The sequence below is a fragment of the Opisthorchis viverrini genome (assembly GCF_000715545.1).
Source record: "Opisthorchis viverrini unplaced genomic scaffold opera_v5_449, whole genome shotgun sequence".
NCBI lineage: Eukaryota > Metazoa > Platyhelminthes > Trematoda > Opisthorchiida > Opisthorchiidae > Opisthorchis > Opisthorchis viverrini.
This window is the reverse complement of record NW_008752109.1, coordinates 178,542-198,693: the sequence shown is the minus strand read 5'-3', so window position 1 is coordinate 198,693 and position 20,152 is coordinate 178,542. Positions and strand designations below refer to the sequence as shown.

Sequence of the window (20,152 nt, the reverse complement as noted above, 5' to 3'; positions counted from 1 at the left end):
TCCTTTTTAACTGTGAGCATGTAACCTACTTCCTCAGGGGTTACTGTCTTAGGACAAGTTTTCTGTCACCAGAAACACCTCTTTGATGCTGAACTCCTTGTGGTTTCTTCTTGAACGTTCTGATAATGGGTAGGTTTACCGCGAAAAAATTGCCACCGTTTTCACATCAGAGGCAGAATAGGAGCCCATTCTGCTTATCTGCTCTTATTCATTTAGGATTTCTTACCTTAATCTGTTCCATACTTTCGAACAGAGCGTCAGTCCAGATGAAACCTTCCACCAACCCTACAGTATTATGCATTCAAAAGGGCAGAAAAGTGAGTCTGAACCAACAATCACAAACGAAAATGAAGCGTTGGCGTCTCCAACACTGGAGATGGGATCCCTCAAGACGTGCGATCACCGTAACATAATGCCCCTCCATTCCAAACAGAGAGTGCCAATTTTCCGACTAAAACAAATGATACCTATTCAGGAAAACGTTATTTACGGACCACATATCATCCCGGAGGATAGTGATGACAAAGCCGAGAGCGACATCACGGTCCCTGTACGAGCACTCTCTCCTTGCGACTGTACGCGACGTTCGCTGAGAGTACGAAGTACTAATCCGTCATTTGTTGATGGATGTGAGGATGAATTGGATGAATGCCTACTTAATTTAGGAGGCGTGAGAAAATGCCAAAAGAATAAGAGGCTCAAGTGTGCCTACAAAAACCAGTTCACGTGTAGAAAAACAAAACATGTTCGGAAACGTATTCGTTCGACAGCTATTCAAGTAGGTCTGGAGAAAAATTCCAAATTGTCAGTGTCGGAGGGACGGAGTGTTATTCGTACGAATGGAATGCAAGATAACTCTATTTTCCTTAAAGTGAGACGTAAATATTCGCGTTCTGGATCTTCCACCGCAACGCACAGATCGCCATCCCCCACAGTAAAGCAATTAACAGACCGTTTCCACGGTTTTTCACGTGAGATCGTCATTGTGAGGACTGATGATGAGGAGATACCTTCTGAGCAAACCCACAGAGGAAAAAGCGAAACGACTGCGAGTATACAACTTATGCCACTCGTATGTTCTGAAAACGCATCTTGTGTTGCACCTCACCGGAAGGATGACTCAGCGGTCAGTACAATTGGTATTTTTCGTTGGTTAAGCAGTTTACAGTTTTCGTTTCTCTAACCGCTTATGCGACAGACATTTCATCATTTTATCTTACGTTTTTTTAATGTTAAACTAGTTGTCTGTTCGTCGTGTTGGTGTCAGTGCAACGGGTCTGCCGTCTAACCTTTTACCTCAAGAGCACCCAATTGTTTGTGATCGATCCCAAATTCAGGCCTCTATGGGTCGGATGTTTGAGAGGTCAGAACCGAAAATCTCCAAGTTCTCTCGACAGTCATCTGAGCACCTTTCTGCCTCGTTTGATGGTGATTCAATCTATCACCTATTAAAGATGCACCCCGTAGAGACTGATCGACCTGCTTTCGATAATACACGGAAAACCTTCAAAAAAGCGCTGCTGGGTTACGAAGACAGTGGGGGTGAAAACAAACACGAGCCAGTTTTTGATTCTACTGTGCTGTTACCTACAACTACTTGCGCATCGAGTACGTGCACTTTGTTCACATTTGTGCAGTTTCGTTCACACTGGGTTGTCATGTAACGTGCAACTGGCCAAAGTGAACCACTATTTATGTAATACAGTCAATTGTGTTCCATCACGATATAGTTCAGTAATATACTTAGACGTTTTATTGACAGGGCGCGTGTTCCTCCACCCTGAATTTTTATGGAGTTGTTCGGTCCGCCAGGACAGTGGTCGCCCTCGACACATAAATGTATAGTATATATAAAGCTAATAAAGCGACTCGCTCCAAACCATATGGGAAGTCCTTAGTTCATAACAGGTAGTGTACTAATTGGAGGAAGAAGGAAGATTGAACATTCCGTGTCTTGAGCGAGATCTCTGGTTGTGTTGAAGTGCTTCGAAAAAAAGAGTCATCACATCCAGTTCCCACGCCCTGAAGAGCCATCTTTTCGGAGGGTCATGCACACAAGATACCGCGTTTTGTCCCCCGAAAATTATTCGAACAGGAAAAGTTGTCTTCTGGAAGTTGCTGCTTCGGAGAGAGACAAATAATGTGCACCAATAGACAGCAACTGTTAATGAACGATTATTCTTTATAGTTATTTTTATGCGCTTTTGGCTCATTTGATACGAAGTATTAAAATCCATGGCCACTCATCATATCTTGGTCAACGTGTATTTTCCTAATTGTTAAAAATAATGTTCAGTTGTGCCTGTCTGCTAGTATCGGGACAACTGATACAAAAGTTTTCATATGTTGAGTATTTATTTGAAGCCATAAAAGACTAGTATCGACACATGTTTATCACTCTAAGATCCTATTTCTCAGGAAAATATTCTTCAACTTTCTTAGCATCTCGTAGATAAGTTGACTCGTTTTTCAGGTTCACTTATTAGTGCTAGTATCTTGGATGCATAACCGATGTGCTTTTTCCTAATGTTAAAAGATTTAACATCCAGATAGTTGTTAGCTTCGCAAGACATCACATTGTTTCTTTTTATACCTCTATAGCCCACCCGTCAAATCAGAATTTGGACAGCAGCCTTCTGCGTCACCGTCGTCTTCTGGAGCAGTTGAGGACAGATCCGCAAACAATCCAAGGACTCAGACATGAAGTTGAAAGGATTCTAAATGAACACTTGGTCGAAAGAAATATAAACATTGATCAAACACGCCTATCAACATCTAAATTCAACGAATACTTAGGTGCATTAAACCGAGATCGTGTACATTTGTGCCGCAAACACCTAAACTTTATGAAAACTCGAGAAGTAAGTTGATACGGGTAAAAATATTAGCGCCTTATAGAAACAAACGGACACTGATATATACATAAGGAAATTATTTACTGTTTCCACTATCCTAAAGTAAACGTGAATTATTGATAAATTTACACCCGTCGTGGTAATTAGCATTTTATATTTATTCACCAGCCACCCCGCTGTGTCTCCACCGAATCTCGCTGAATTTCGCCAAATTATCCATAAGTTGCACTACTCCATGGATGCACTCACACACTCACCTACTTCTGGCATAAGCAAGGTTGCGGGAACAACAACAAACGCCGCTCTTCTTCGAGTTTGGTGATGTGTGACAGACAAGTGCAGATCATCAGCCCAGTCACACTCTACCTCAGTCACGAAAACACATCGGTACAGCTGAGTGGGGCTAGTAGGGGGCGCACAGTACACCGATTCTCTTGAGAATGTGAGACAGGCAGGTTGGTCAAGCTTCAACAAGCGGAACGCCCATTTTGACGACGAGCGCTCACTAGCAAGCATAGGTGGCGAAATTCACTCGAGTTCACCAACTTCATCATCATCATCATCATCATCATCATCATCATCATCATCATCCTCATCATCATCATATGTAAGAACTGCGCATTTATGTTGATAAGTAGCTACAGGTCTGTCAATGGACTTTAAATTGGGGGATCGAGAGGAAGGAAAGTTTATTCTGAGACTACAAGCGCTTGGGAGCAGCACAGATCAAACTAATTTTTCAAATGCAGTTCCAGGGGCCTTATTGGTTGCACGGTGACATAATTCAACAATAAAACTGGACGTATCTGTTTGATCTCTTCCATAAATTTTCAAATGTTTTTTTGCCAACTGCGAAGAATATTTAATAGTCGTCCGTGGAAATAGTCAAATAAACAGCGACCATAGTTCGACCAACTAGTAATTCATTTCAGTGCACTATTAGTGTAATGTAAGCGTAATGTAATTTCCTAGACAAAGGGACATGCGGAGAATCTGCCTCCATCCATGAGCAAGCTTTTGTTACTTCAACGGACCTAGAACATGGCATCGTGTGACGGACTACAGTCATTCTCATTCAATCCTACGGCAAGGACTTCCACTTTTAGGGCGTGAACGCTTGTTTGTTGTTGCCAGGCCAGTCCTGGAGACTGTTTCAGAAGGCTGGGTAAACTACGATAGTCTTTATATTTGGACAACGTTTTTGGGATCCGTCGACCTGACACGTGTTGGTGTGCGGTCATCAAAAGGAGGAAGAGTCATCATCTGAACTTCACTTGACCTCAATCCCCCCCAACTAAATTGTCACAGCACTCAACCTCACAAAGACCAACAAAATCTATCAGCGGCAACCGCGGTTCATCATCAGTTGAAGCATTCTAAAGTGGAAGATTAAGGAACAAGAGCCGATCGGAACTAAGTTGAAACTCAATTGGAAAAGGTTTGGAACCGATTGAGAAGTCATCGTTTCAGAAGAGCTTGATAAACAATCAGTAGTCTTTATAAAAACTACCGATTGTTTATCAAGTTCTTCTGAAACGACAATTTGAAACTCCTTCAACCCATCAATTCAAGCTTTAGGCGAACACACTAGCCGACAAGAGCCGTTAATTGACACAACACTGATTTAATTGTGATAATCTGTAGAGGACTTACTGATTGGTTCTCCGTCCGCCTCAAAACCTTGCCAACGTGGTGACCCGTTTATTTGGCCTGATGAAGCTCTTGTGTCAAAAGCGAAACGTAGCCCAAATAAAGACTACCGATAGTTTACCAAGCCTTCTGAAACGATGACTTCTCAATCCGTTTTCATCTGATTGAAAAGTCCTCGTGACTTTTGGCAACAGGCGGATAAAAAAAAAAGAAGTCCCAGTGCAACAACAGCTGCATCTGTTTCTACTTGATAAGGGAGATACTCTACGAGGTCCAATTAAAACCCTAGGTTATTGGTGGTCACAAGAACCTTAGACTTGTCCTCATTTTTATCTTTTAAGTCAAACTAACCCCAGTGGATATAAGTGGACACCGGCTTAAATCGGGGCGGTCGATTATTAGCAAGCAACGTTGCTGGTCACCGCTCACGAAATCGGGATAGACCAGTAGCCGTCCCAAGTTTAAACTGCCTACCATACGGCCAGTCAAACCATTGACTTAGTTATTAAGTGTTTGAATAAATTTATACAGATAACAGATGGGATAATCTTTGTCCGATGTAGGTACAATATAACGTAAGATGGCTTTGGCAGCCTACTTACCTTCGATCGCTCATCAGCCCCAATTTTACGTGAGGCTAAATACTGGCACAGTAGACCAAAACCTTCTCTCGGGCACTTAGTTGTTTAGATGTCAACAGTGCATCAAAGTGCAGTGGTTACAGCTGACGCAAGATTGTGAAATAGGGACGATGGCAGTCATGTACGCAGGTAATTAGTACGACCTACTGATCGTTCCAGCAATCGGTTAGGCCACGTTGAGTAACGCGCAAAACCACAAATGTCAACTAGTTCAAATGGAGGTTTATCATCAGATGCGGTACCATTAATGCAATAATAAAATCGTAAAATTTTACAAGAAAGGTGGTTTAGGCGCAGAAAGTAAACAGCAAAACGGGAAATCACGTTGTACACGATGAGATTAGAAGGAAAGAATCAACACGGGTGGGTAGAGTTAGATAGAAAGGGTCTTAGTCGTCTGTTAATATGCAATGCACCAGTCAATGCCTGCGTAAAGGCATCCGCTACTTAAAAAATAAAGCGAGACGCTCTTGGAGCGGCCACTGCATTCAGAGATCTGTTTCAGTAACCTAACTATGAAACGGTAGTTTGTTTTTCTCCAAAAAAGCAGGGGAATAATCCAGTGGAACAGTAAATCCAGTGGGGAATAACATGTACAATAAAAAAATTTGTGGATAAGGTTTAACGAAACCGAAAGCGTTCCCAGTTTGAAGTCATGAAAAGAAGGTAGCTGGAGGTTTGTGACTCAAGGTTGAACGTACGGCGACCGAACTAATTTATTAGCTAGGGTGCCGCTACACTCCCTCACATCAGTGGTATTTGAAGAACAATGACCAACACTTAAAACGAAATTTCGACCGACTGAGTGCGTGGCTTCTCCGGCTCCCGGGCCCTTGTAGTTTCACATGAGACTCTTCTTCCTGCCAGTTCTGACAGCTCGTTCTTCGTATTCTGACTGCACATGAAGACCACCAATATGTATCGATTATTGGGTTGGCGAACTCGAGTGAATTTCGCCACCTATGCTTGCTAGTGAGCGCTCGTCGTCAAAATGGGCGTTCCGCTTGTTGAAGCTTGACCAACCTGCCTGTCTCACATTCTCAAGAGAATCGGTGTACTGTGCGCCCCCTACTAGCCCCACTCAGCTGTACCGATGTGTTTTCGTGACTGAGGTAGAGTGTGACTGGGCTGATGATCTGCACTTGTCTGTCACACATCACCAAACTCGAAGAAGAGCGGCGTTTGTTGTTGTTCCCGCAACCTTGCTTATGCCAGAAGTAGGTGAGTGTGTGAGTGCATCCGTGGAGCAGTGCAACTTACTGATTGGATGATCGGAATATTGAGCGAAATGCTCGCGTCTTGAAGATGCGGCGGAGTTGTGATTCCATGCAAAACGGGATCTCTTGCATCTTCTCTCAACTGATACTTTGATGAACCACTGATCTGCACCTTATTTTCGCATTGTTTTCTCCATGCTAAACAGTGAGATTGGATTAGATCTACTCGGATTTTTCTAGCCTAACCAGTCCTATACAACCGACCTTCCAGTTGGACGTCAACGAAAAATTACGCATTGCATCAACGTAAACAACCAGATTGGCTCTTGGTGTACGCGTTTTTCTCATGCTGCTACCAACTGATGAATTTTGAGTCGGTTGTTTGCCCTCCGTCAACGAATTAATTTGTGTCCAATTGCGGAATTTGAAATAACGAGTAAATTGTGAAATTGTTGATCACAGGTAAAAGTTCCATAGAGAAAACGCATAAATGTAAAAGTAACTTGGTTCGTCTGTTTTAGTTCAATACGAACATGATAATCTTCGCTTGTATCTAAGTGTTTTCATATCGAAACACGCGTTGTTGGCAGTGTGAGAAGATTTAAGAATTTTCCAATCAAGATTTTGCACTGTGAGTGAAGTAAAGCTTTTCTTAAAAGTACTACACTAATGTTTCATCCATATCAAGAGTCGTCAGTAGGTCTTCATACGATTCTTCATGGTGTTCGAAATCGCAACCTTCCGGTTAGTAGTTGAAGACTGCATAGCTTAGCAGGGAGAATAATTCCAATGACGAGTGAACCTTCCACTTGAGAAGTCCGCATTCGACTACATCAACACACAACCACATGACGTGAAATCCGTGAATGAAGGATAAATGGCACTACATCTTGTCTAAGTGCGAGTGTGGTGATCAGCTGCTCGTGATCCGGCTTTTTACACCCCAACCACTTACCGGAGAGTTGCGGTTTTGAATCTCCCTGGGTTTTCGTGAGCGTGCATTGTAGCTGATCCCCAATAAGAACGGAACAGTCGTATAGTGTTTCCTGAGCTTTCAGCACTCACAGGGTGAAATATCGACTAAGAAAAAACTAACTTTGTTATAAGCGTTGTCTGATGCATGTCCAATATTAAAACAAATGTCATCTGTTTGATAGAAACTGTGGGAGACGACTGCCGAAAATCCACAGATGGCCCTGTACCAATTTCGTCCCGTCTGAGGCTCATCGTAGACGTAGTTCTCAGAATCTGATTTGAACCGCAGCTTGATTGAAAGTTTATTTCCGAGCTCAAGAATAAATGTCATGTACTTTTCTCTTGTAGGCATTAGCACAGCATGTTGACAGACTGGCACGTGCAGCTCTCAGTGGAAGATCGGGTGACAGAATGGCCAGTTCCATATTCTGTGCGGGATCACAGCAAAGTGTGAAAGGTCGGTCGTTAAGTCGATCACGTCTTCCTCCATCAGGTGTTTACAGCCTGGGCTGCGTGCACCAATCCAGTGTCCCCCATTCAACGCAACAACACACAAATATTCATTCAAGGGTCGGTCAGTCACTGCCGACTCTCACAGGTCCAGAGCAAGAGGTCCAGCATTTTGGAATCTCACCCTTCCGATCGACTGGCTCAATCGGGCTAACCCAACACCGGTGAGAGCAGGACCAAAGAAATGCACTGTCGTTAACCATTTTGAACTTAGTTCAGAGGAACTACTCCCTGCGTAGCTACCTTCCTACTTGTTTTATTTTCCAGCGTACAAGCCAAAACCTTCTTGCGTCGAAATCGCAGTTAGGTTCTATTTGCGGATATGACACTGGTAGGAATATATAGTGATTATATATATATATATATATATATATATATATATATATATATAGTGGTGATAACATAGTGATACTAACACCCTTGAACTAATTCACCTTGTAACTGACAAGTGCGAAAATTTCTCGGTGGTGCGATTTAATAAGATAAAATGAAGAAGTCTCATGGTATGCCAGGATTTCATCTGCTACATACATTCGAGTGAAAGTGACAAGACTACTGTCCAACACATCACTGTTGCACCATAAACATTTTGGAGTGTAGTTTCCATAAAAATTGAGCCTAGCACATCAAAGGCGAACCACAATAGGATCTGCAGTTGTGTGCAGCAAAAATGAAAAAAAAAGAAATTGCCGGACAAACTCACTAATGCTTATGTGATTCTCCTCTGGCGTGTTACACCCAACACTTTTGGAAATTTCGCTGTAGTGTGAGAATGTACACGTAATAGTTATCACAGGGGGATTAGAATTTTTGCCACGCAACTTTCTATGTTTCTTGTAATTCCTTCAAGTACACCGGTTCTAGATGTTCATACACGGAGGGCACACAGAAGTTTTTGAACGATACACCGGGTGTACTTTGTTTGTAGCCTTTCGGATCCGTACCATAGAACAATGTCAGTCGCCGAAAGCAATCATCAAAGGAGTGCCAAGGCCATGATCGATTCCTTCTTTTTACACAGTTCTGGTTCCCATCTTCCGATAGAATTTGATTCGGCAAACTTTAATACTTTGCAGTCAGTAGTCCTGTAAGCGATGCTGAATGCAGCTGCTGGATCAACTGGGTGTCCACTTCCAAGTAGGTGAAGTGTTGTCGATAAAAGTCGTATCAATCGTGCACTTGCCTCCTGAGTTAAGTTCGTATTTTTGGGTATGATGGAGTGGATTGATTCATACACTGGTGTATCCAAGCCGGGGTTTGTTCCATCCGTCTAGGTCGAGGTCGTCCCCTAGCTCTGTCAAAATAGATGGCCCGACACCCACACGTAAGACAGTAAACAGAATTGTAGATGGTGGACTGAGGTAGTTGGACTTTGACTGCAAGATTCATGATTCGGTTCCAGCTGTAGATTACCATAGCTTTTGCTGCATAGTTCAGGTTGTACACTTCTCAACCAACCTACTAATATCGTCTCTGAAATTCATATTCAGAGAAACTTATGCTTTTCGGGTCGAACTGATCCGCATCTTCTTCAGCTGAAGTGAAGTAACCACTCAGGTATCTCATTTTGGTGTGCTAATTCTTCTCGCTGTATCGTACGACGTCCTGAATAAATCCCTTTTGTAGCGGATCAGCACAAAACTAGATAAACAAACATACTAACGGCCTCAAATGTGTTTTGCGTGAACTGATCTGCGAAGTGTTCAGTCACCTCGACTAACCTTCGGTACCCCGATGGTAGAGATTCTTGTTCTGTTCAATTAACTTAGTGTATGGCCTTGTAATGTACAGCGGTAAGACAGTCGAAGCAACCCATTTCCCTGGGCTGTCGAAAAGTTCCCAGCAACCCTGTGAGTAGTTTCCTTTATGAAAATATACTGCGATATCTCGGATATCATACCAACTGGAACACGAGGTGACTTTCGTGCAGCACATTCAGTTGAATACTATCATAAACGAGAAATTTAGCTTAGACTCCCGTGAAAACCGAATTGATTTGCAAATGACTATTTATCGAAATACGTCCAATTCGGGTTCAAGTAGAATATAAGGTTGACGGAAACTCGGGGACTGACCTGCCTGAAGAGCCCAGAGAAGAGCGAAACCGGTCCTGGGCTGTCACAGAGTTTTCAGCGATCTTGAGAGTAGTTTCATCTTTGGATCTAAATCACTGCCCATCTACGTAATTCCTTCCGTCTGCTAGAATGGACGTAAATTTGGCGTTTCAGTTGCTGGTCATTTAGATGAGTGACGCCGGCGAAATTTTGATTACTCCATCACTGGGCGAATCAGGTCAGCCAGGCTAATCGTAAAGTCATCGCTCAAGTTTGCTGGCTTTTCTTGTGGTATATCAGCTTCGCGGGGGTTAAACACTACCGTTCTGTTACTGATATAACTGTCAGCGATGGTGATGTTGACCAACTAGAACATCATCATCGTCGGCCCCTACATTAGGAATTCCTTGCAGCCGACTAAAAACAGCCCATGACAAGCGAACCGCAGTTATATTCCCCACTTAATCCCGCAATATTTGGAAGCCTTCCCGATCCCATCGTCTCTATTTGGCCCTCCACCCGGTACAATATATATGTTATTCTTGGTTTGGTTCTCGATATTTAGTGTTAATTCTGGCGTTATCTCAACTTGAGTGGTATTCTAGGGTTTACCGACATTCTCGTCGAGTAAGCATAATCGGGGTACGTAATCATCTTTACTTGAGTTCCGAATAAAATGTCACTTTCAAATTAAGATACTCATCCACATTGGGACCATTCGGACAGTTAAGGGCGTCATCACAATAACAAGAACTTCGAGACAATAAGAGGTTATAAAATGAACTACGTCTATAAAGATTTTATGCAACACTCCCAAAGGCGTTCCTATCACAAACCAGCTCGCTTTAAACAATCCGACATAACCCCCAATAAATTGCGCTTCACAGTATCACGAAAAGCTACCAGAATGTTCTCAACAAATACACTCATTTGCCAATCAGTCTGGTTTTCACGGGAGACTCAAGTGAATCTCTCGTGTAGGATGTTCTTCAACTGAGTGTGCTGCACACAGGCCGGGGATTGCGCCTGCCTGATGAGCCCCAAGAAGAGCGAAACCCGTCGTGGGCTGTCGAAGAGTTTTCAGCAACCTTGTGAGTAGTTTCCTCCACAAGAATGTTGTTCTTCGGTTGGTCCAACGATCTAACCCTGTTTTTTTAGAGTGTGTTTGATGCCATTGGACTGACCGTAAGAGTACTAGTCAGGACCCACACACCTGAGGCCACACTGCGCACTTCTATTAAACCCTAGAATCTCGCCTAGGTTTTCGAGTCTATTATCAGGGACGCATCGAGACCGCCGCTTCTCCACTGTGGAAAATTCGTAAGTTTTCTGTCTATTCGATCACATTCTTCACTGGTTTCTTGTTGACGACGAGCACCATGTGCCACTCTGTGCACGCTTGATTGGGTCTTTGGATATTTTCATCCTCAAATGGTCCATTATGTGATTGGCTCGATGACAATTGGGGTTCATTGGTCTTTGCAGCATTGACTAAGATGTGGAATTGATAATGGGATATTCGGAACCTGATTTCGCCTTCAGTTAGAGCTGCACTTGAAAGGCTGGAGGATGATTTCCAAATCCCCATCATTATTGACCGATAGTGTTATCAGACCCATTCATTGTGCCCACCCCCTTAACCTCTTAGATGGCACCAATAGTATGCTGGTTGCTATTACGTTTGTTTGCGGCGACTAACCAGACATTTGTTTCACTGGAGCTTTCTCATGGGTGTAGCCACAATACGGGAGTGTTATTTTTAATAAAAAACGCTGGCTCAGTTTTGTCTTACAGAGAGGTGTCACAGTTGCTCTCGAGAAGGCACTGAACAAACAACTTGCGCCTGTCTTTAGCCTCCTCTTATCATCAAAGTCGTCCGTCCACCAGAATAGTTGCCAATGGTTGTGAACCACTTCGTTATCGAGATGAATCTTCGTTGATAAGTGCAGGTACTCAGAGTCAAGCAGCTGATCTACCATGTCTTCAGTTGGGTACTCTGGTTTATGACCATTTTGACGTCCATAACCTCGGTTGTGCACATAAACAATACCTCATCGGTTAGCTGCGTGTTTACTGACACCAACATCATCGTCCGATGAGAAAGGCCGAAAGTGCGCGGCGACGTGTTTAGCATGGGAATAATTGAAGTATCGTCGGAAATATCCAAGATAGGTTGCAAAACTTGGACCTGTTTTCGTTTTACAGAAGGGACTTGCAAGGTCTGGTTAAGATTCTTGAGATTACCGTCGCATGAACATGAACCCAACCAACATATTCATTTTACACGGTCAGCTTAATCTCGAAAGACAGGATTGCACATCGATTGAAACTAGGACGGGATACTGCAGGTGGTAACTCACAAACTAAGGATAGGTCAACGGCTAACTCAGGTTTGAATTGTCATCAACTCCCCAAAACAGAGCTTTACACGGAATAATCCAAACGTACACAAAGGACAGATATAGAGTTTCGTCACTTCGAGTAATGACAATCGTAATTCACAACAGCAGCGGCCAGCTACCTAAGTTCTGATCACTTGTCAGCTTACCTTTACGTAAAACATGATATCAGGAGAATTGACAACTTCAATTCATTTTGTCAGCTAGACGATAGCTTTGATGCATAAACCCCACTGACTGCGAGATTGGGCCATTTCTGTCAGTGTCATTAACCACTGGTGAGATGAGACCCGGCGTCCCCATTCAGGGAGGTGGCAGTTGCCCACCCGACTAAGTTTATTGGTTATTGTTTTTGTATTTCTTATCGAGGTCTACACCTCTCGGTCGCTTGCAATCAACGCAGGGTTGAGGTAGGCGTTATGTTATGTCTAACTGCTGTTCTAACTCCGGTGCCTGGTGCCAGAAAGAACTCACCGACAAGGGTACACAACAGCTTTATTCCAAGCAAACGAGTGCATGCGAGTGCAAAAAGTTACACCAGCCCCGTGCAGTTTAAAGGGGACTTTCTGACAATGATCCAGGCTATCTGATAGACATTTAGCGAGCATCCATCAACATTGACCGTGCTTCTATGAAATGCCTAAACGCTGATCACATTCGGTCGTGCTTCTGTGGCGTTCAAGAACACTCATCAGGTTTTGCTGAATTGATTGAATGATTGACTGGCCTGGATGCTTGCCGTCTTTCCTATTGAAATTTGAGGTGGGAGGGGGGGGGGTTGGGGTCTCAGTAGGTCCCAGGCGTCCTGGGGTTACCTTCAGGAATCTGACCTACCTGATACGGTATTCTGGGATGCACAGTACGTGTCCTAAACAGCGCAAACCTATGAAGCGTGAGTAATTCATCTATCGCGGGAGAATTCCTTCTTCCCAAGACCATCAGTATTGCTAATCCGATGTTCCCATGACATCTGACTAATGCTTCGGAGACACCGACGGTCAAACACTGACATCTTCCGTATATCCTCTGCACGTAGAGGCCACGTCTCTGATCCATAAAGCAGTACGGATCGCAACGCCCCACTGTGAACTCTGTCCTTGACGGAGACTCACGTCACGGCGGCGATATAGGTGTCGGAGGCTGGCAAAAGCTGTCTTGGCCTTCTCGATTCGAGAAATAATCTCATATTCAGCCAGTCCACTGCAACTTATAAAAGTGATCAGGTAAACAAATTTATCCACCACGTCGAGTCGCTCGCCTGCAAACATATGGTTTGGGTTTGATCATACCTAACCTTGTAGCAGCACTTTACACTTCGCTGGTGTGAAGGCCAAACCATGCGGCAGAGTTATTTAGGTTATTTAAATCCCGAACCAAAGAGAGCAATATCGTCTGCGTACTCAATGTCTGTGAGCAAACGTCCCGGGAGCATTTCGATTCCTGGGGTTTCAGAGGCAGGCAGAGAAATTTCAAGGAGCATATCAATGACTAAGTTGAAGAGTAAAGGACGCAGTGAACTCAGGCAAAAGCTTCCCGTATACTCGTATGCGCCCACAGGAGTTTGGAAACAGCGCCCTCATAAGGGATAGAATTTTGAACGGGACACCTCCGATCGCCAATCTGTCCCTCCCAATAATCCATAAACCTTCGCAAAATAATGCCAGAGAGCACCTTAGATACGTCGGATACGAGGCTGATACCACGATGACGTTCATGCACCTTGAGAACTGGGATTATGGTCAAGAAGATTCATTAGGCTAGCATTCAGTTTTCATTCCAAATCTTCTACAATATGGTTGTCAGAATGTTCACCAGGACCCCGCCGCCTTCTTTGAAGAGCACGGGGTGCAAACCATTCAGACCAGGTTTCTTATCGCGCTTTAGGATTGATATCTCATGCTTGATTTCGGTGAGTTGGTGTCAATGTTCCAATCGAATCCATTGGCGGTTGTGTTGAAGGAGGTCATCTAAACTCTTCTTGGAAGTGCTCAGCCCACCGCTCGAGACGGCTACTGAGGGTGAATTGCTGTTCCATCTTTTTTGCGTACTGTTTCACTGACAAATGTCTTCTTTTAACCGACTGATCGAACAAACTGCGCGGCTGTTGCCTGCAGCGAAAGCCTTCTTCATCTTCTGTTCAAAATCTATCAGCGTTCTGTCGTTTTTCAAGCTCCTGATTATCCGGTGTTTGAGGGAACTACGTGTGCCATCACAGTTGCTATTTGCTGGTATGACCTTTGTGGCAGCAGTAAGATATGCTAATCTCGCGATATATAGTGCTCACTTAGTCGGGTCAGATGGCCTGGACAAACATTTATGAAAGCTGAGAGCACTGCTTCTTCAACCTTCGAGCTCTTCGTCATCCGCATGACTACGTTTCCAGTAGCTTTCTAGCCAGAGCAGCTCAATGCTCTTCGGTTAATGAAACTCGTCGAAGTCGATGAGCGGAGCTGCTCTTCTTTTGTATGCGTAATGCTGACAGAAAGCGAAGCGCCAACCGGCTCCACATAGTGGCCTGATCAGAGTCAATTATCTCAGAAGGAACGACAATCATTAACTGAGGCTCTCCATCGCTATTGATAACCACATGGTTCAAATGGGTCCATGACTGTTATGTGGTAGATGGTCTCCAAGTAACTCGGCGTGTGCGTTTGTGTTGGAGGTTTGTACTGGCCAGGAATAGACGATGATCTGCACACGACAGAAGAAGCCGTTGTCCATTATCCGTACGCTCAGCATTGACTCCAAATCTACATCCCAAATGGACTTCTTTCGGAATTAGTCGTCCAATTTGGACATTCATATCACCGGATAGGATTACTATGCCCGTCCTTCTTGCTGACCAAAGCAGTCGTGACAAATCTTGATCAAACTCGTCCTTCTCAGTCACAGAACTGCAGTCTGCCAGGGAGTATGCTGGTAGGACGAATAAACACCATTTACCGCATAACTTGCATTAACCTTAATTGAGCCGGGCAACCGTACAGCGCAAAGGTGACTGTTTACTGGCGCTTTCAGCCTAGGGGCTGAGAGCAACTCCCACATAGTAGATACCACGAGCCATTGCGTCAAGATCATCGGAGGCCAGAAGAGTGAAATGTGGAATATCTAAACTCGTCCTAAGCGGCTTGAGGAGCACGACAGAAGTGGGGTCCTGTATGCGTGGTTTCTGTGACACAATATACAGCGATAGAGGTAAAGCAAGGTTCCAGCAGGTGATGCCTGCTGCCCAATTCGACGTGGAGTACGGACATTAAAGGCTGTAACATGGATCAGATCTTCTGATGTTAGTAGGCGATTATTTTGGTTTATTTTTCTGGGCGGTGACTGAGACATGGAACAGTGACTAGGGGATTGGTGGATGGTTTGATTGCACTCCATTGTTAGAGTATGGTGAAGATGAGGGGGGAGGCCGGTGGGCGAAGAGCTGCAATGGCTAATGATACTTCCCGGTTGCCCAGACCGAAGAAGTGGGTTTGGTTGAGGTACCCAACCTTCGGCCTTCGACTCCAAAGTCTGACCAACATGGCGGTTAAAGGAGGTAGGGTTTAGTCTGAGGACCCTGCTCCTAGCCTCCCACTCGAGAGTCTGGACCGCGAGACGGCGCTTGATATGGCTTTCTTGAAAGACCCTTGTCGGAGCCCATGACTCCATAGTCTGACCCACTTGTTTATAGGGAGCCGGCCCGGCCCAAAGGCATAGGAAGCAAGATATTACTGTCTCACTTCTGGTGTAGCTGCACACAAGTGCCTTTTGAGCAGCACCGCACTCTATGGTTTTAAAAGTTTATCGACCATAGTGAATAGTGCGCCGGCGGTCACGGTCAACCGTTGGGCGATCGAAGTGTGCGGTTTTCGGTGCCCACATTTTCTAACCCGTCCTTCTTCGGGGGAAGGCAGCAACGTTGCTTTCAAAAATATGGACATGCTAATCACCTTAAGGAAACGCCTTATTGCTTTTACACTCCTGTCCCAGAGGACAGGTGTCCCAGATTACCCCGTATTATGGTCACTTGTAGGACGGGGGCTCGCTATTCTTCGACAGGCTGCTCCCCTTTGGCATTTAGGAACTGAGTTCCAGCCAGTATAACCTGCAAGAGAATTACAGCACAAAAGCCCGACCTCCTCGACAAGATGACAGTGTTTGATCGGGATTGGAATTGACATTAAACTTCCATCACACATGCTAATTACATGATAGTAAGAACTAATATTCCGTCACGGGATAAGCAAAAGCGTTTCAAAATACGCTCATCTGCAAATGCCTTTGGTGTTAATTTAGCTGAACTGAAATATTAGTTTAGGACATTTTTCAACTGAATGTGATACACAAGGTTGCCTTATGTTTCGGCTGGCAAGATATTTGATATATCGAAGTGTATGGCCCGAAAGGGTGTTACAGCTCTGTGGTTATCTTTTTGATGTATTTTCTCAGCGAAACTCGTTACTCTCACGGCTGTTATGAACTCTCTTACTCAATACTGATTTCGTCCATCGTGAGCCTCGGTATTTTTGGGCCGGTGGAAATTCAGTGACTATGTCAATATGGTGAGTCTCAAAAAGGCGAAACCAGTCGTGGGTTGTCGAAGAGATTTCAGCCGCCTTTTGAGTAGTAGTCTTCGTCGCGAAAATACACCTCGATTTCTTGAATATCGTGCTAACTGGATCATAAGACGGCATCTGTGCTGCCTATTCAGTCAAAGAATATCACAAGCGAGAGATTGATTTGAGTTCCTTGCCAACACCAAATGAGTTTCACAAAGTTCCCGATTTGGACGATGCGTGTCTCTAACATCCCGAACGCAACAGAACAGCTGCAATAATTCTTTCAAAGGGGTATTATCAGATGATAATAAACAAACAGATAAAAAAATGTCAGATTTTGAGACCTCTGGGGAGTGGGACTAATGTACACCAAGGAACGGGGTTCCAGAATGCGCCGCTCGAGGGCTGGAGTAAGAGGCAACCAGTAAATATTCAATTGAGAGAGACCCAGATGAAGGTAACACATAAAGAGGCCTCACATGCGTCGTTAGCCAACAAAGTGGACTGCTTCAAGGTAGCCGTGAGAACTGTTAACCGATTGCTGTATAGAGTAAACTCTGCAGCATACGGAACTCTGATGAAGCTTTTATAATAAGTGCCCCCACAAAGAGCTATAAGATCTGGAAATGACCGCCCAGGCAGTCACCACATTGAGCAGTCAGAATAACGCTTATCTGATGAGCCCCAAAAAGGGAGAAACCGGTCGTGGGCTGTCGAAGAGTTTTCAGCAACTTTGTGAGTAGTTTCTTTTATGAAAACAAAAGAAAGTGTTGACGCCCTAAAAGTGGAAGTCCTTGCCGTAGGATTGAATGAGAATGACTGTAGTCCGTCACACGATGCCATGTTCTAGGTCCGTTGAAGTAACAAAAGCTTGCTCATGGATGGAGGCAGATTCTCCGCATGTCCCTTTGTCTAGGAAATTACATTACGCTTACATTACACTAATAGTGCACTGAAATGAATTACTAGTTGGTCGAACTATGGTCGCTGTTTATTTGACTATTTCCACGGACGACTATTAAATATTCTTCGCAGTTGGCAAAAAAACATTTGAAAATTTATGGAAGAGATCAAACAGATACGTCCAGTTTTATTGTTGAATTATGTCACCGTGCAACCAATAAGGCCCCTGGAACTGCATTTGAAAAATTAGTTTGATCTGTGCTGCTCCCAAGCGCTTGTAGTCTCAGAATAAACTTTCCTTCCTCTCGATCCCCCAATTTAAAGTCCATTGACAGACCTGTAGCTACTTATCAACATAAATGCGCAGTTCTTACATATGATGATGATGAGAATGATGATGATGATGATGATGATGGTGATGACGATGCTGATGATGATGATGGTGATGAGAATGATGATGATGGTGAGGATGATGAGGATGATGATGATGATGATGATGATGATGATGATGAACTGTGCGCCCCTACTAGCCCCTGTCAGCTTTGGCGATGCGTCTTCTTGTTTGAGGTAGATTGTGTTTGGCCTGATGATCTGCACTTGTCTGTCACACATATCTAAACTCGAAGATGAGCGGCGTTTGTTATTGTTCCCGCAACATTGCTTGTGCCAGAAGTAGTTGAATATGTGAGTACATCCGTGGAGCAGTGCAACTTACTGATTGGATGATCGGAACATTGAACGAAATGCTCGGGTTTGGGGAATGCGGTGGGGTTTCAAGTGGCTTACCGATCAATAAATAGCAAGCCGTTTTATTGTTTACTCGGGTCTGTTGGCGTTTCGGAAATCTCAAAGGACACCTTATTCCCTTGATTTTTATATATCCCATCAAGGCTTGATTTATAAATTCCCTTGTTTGCCTGAAACTTTCACTCTTTTTCATGGTGCTTGAGATGAATCGTGATCGGCTTGACATCGCCCATAATGACAGTAGCAAACCAAAACTGCAGCGACCAACCCACCTGGCCATGCAGCCTGCGAACGGCCTAAATAACGTTACTCTCGTTGGAGCATAACTGTCGAATTGATTTGAGTAAAGAGGTGAGAAATATGGAATCACTTACTCTCACCTGACATTTTTCCACCCTCATATGCCAGGCGCGCGTACCTCAAATTAGACCGAGCTGAACTGACAACAAGTAACACGGTGTGATCCCTCTGTCTCTCTCTTACTGTCATTCAACATTTAGTCTGGACATGTTACGCACACAAATACAACCAGTCACGTTTCCCCCACACGCCCGCACATATATGCACTCAAGCCGTCCGATCCGACTTGCAGCATGTTCACACTACCGAATGGATTTAGCATTTCAGTCAGTCTTGATTGTCAGGTACGCAATTGGAATTCATCCAGCTGCAATCATATGCAACCGTCTTCATTTGGCTCTGTTCAAAGCAGTAAGTCAGTAATCATACGGTTGCTCATTTTGTCCCGTAAGACAGTCATGTTTAGCAGATCCTGACTAGAAAAACCGAACAATGGGCTCTGGCTGCTTGCGCTTACGGTGAGTACATCGATCCTCCACAGTGCCGACCCAACTAAGACGGATGCTTCCACATGTTGTGCAGGTTTACATGGTCGTGGCTGCACCTGGGAGGCTGAACCCCTTTTGAATGACTAACTTTTTTCGGGTCATTTGGGTCGTATTTCAATACGCCTCGCAGTCGCATGGCCCTCCCGATGACCACCACGTTCTTGTATGATTCACAGTCGAAGTTAAGGTTTTTTAAACCAGCTTAGAAGCTTTGTAATGTACTACTCATAAGGTTGCTGAAAATCCGTCGACAGCCCACGACCAGTTTCGCCCTTTTTGGGGCTCATCAGGTAGGCGCAGTCTCCGGATTTTCGTCGACCTTATGTTCTACTTGAAGCAAATCGCACGAAATTAGCGAATATACACTTATTTACAAACTAATTTGTTTTTTTCGAGAGACTCACCTGGAACCCGGCTGCCTGAGAACATCACAAACGAGAGATTCAGCTGGGTTCCAGGTGAGTCTCTTGAGAAACCAAATTAGTTTGCAAATGGGTGTATGTTCAGCTTAGAAGCTGTTCTGGTGGTGAAATTTTTGCCGTTTTCTATTTCTAACAACACTCTTCAGCTGGTAACATACAATTTTTTTTTTTTTTGGGGGGGGGGGGGAGAGTTTCAACCATGCGTTTTAAATGACTTGACTGGTGGGGCTGACCTGACACCATCTCCAAAACGACTTCGGTCTTGGGGGTTTGATCTATCTATCTTATCCGAAAGATCTTGCACAGACTGTCAGTAAAATCGATCGATATTATTAACATGTCTTCAGGAAAGTGCGAATCCATGCTATACTGAAATGCGATCACTGT

General features: G+C 44.1%; 1 protein-coding gene across 1 annotated transcript in view; it reads left to right on the top strand.

Moving 5' to 3' along the window:
- Nucleotides 1-295: 295 nt before the first annotated feature.
- The window catches only part of T265_11130 (hypothetical protein), a gene marked incomplete at both ends in the record, with an annotated part of 31,284 nt that continues 11,427 nt past the window's right edge, over nucleotides 296-20,152 (top strand). The window contains 4 exons of the mRNA XM_009177704.1: nucleotides 296-1,126; nucleotides 1,242-1,608; nucleotides 2,602-2,861; nucleotides 7,687-8,012. Of these exons, the coding sequence (XP_009175968.1) occupies nucleotides 296-1,126; nucleotides 1,242-1,608; nucleotides 2,602-2,861; nucleotides 7,687-8,012 (1,784 nt within the window). The remainder of the gene's footprint in view (nucleotides 1,127-1,241; nucleotides 1,609-2,601; nucleotides 2,862-7,686; nucleotides 8,013-20,152) is intronic.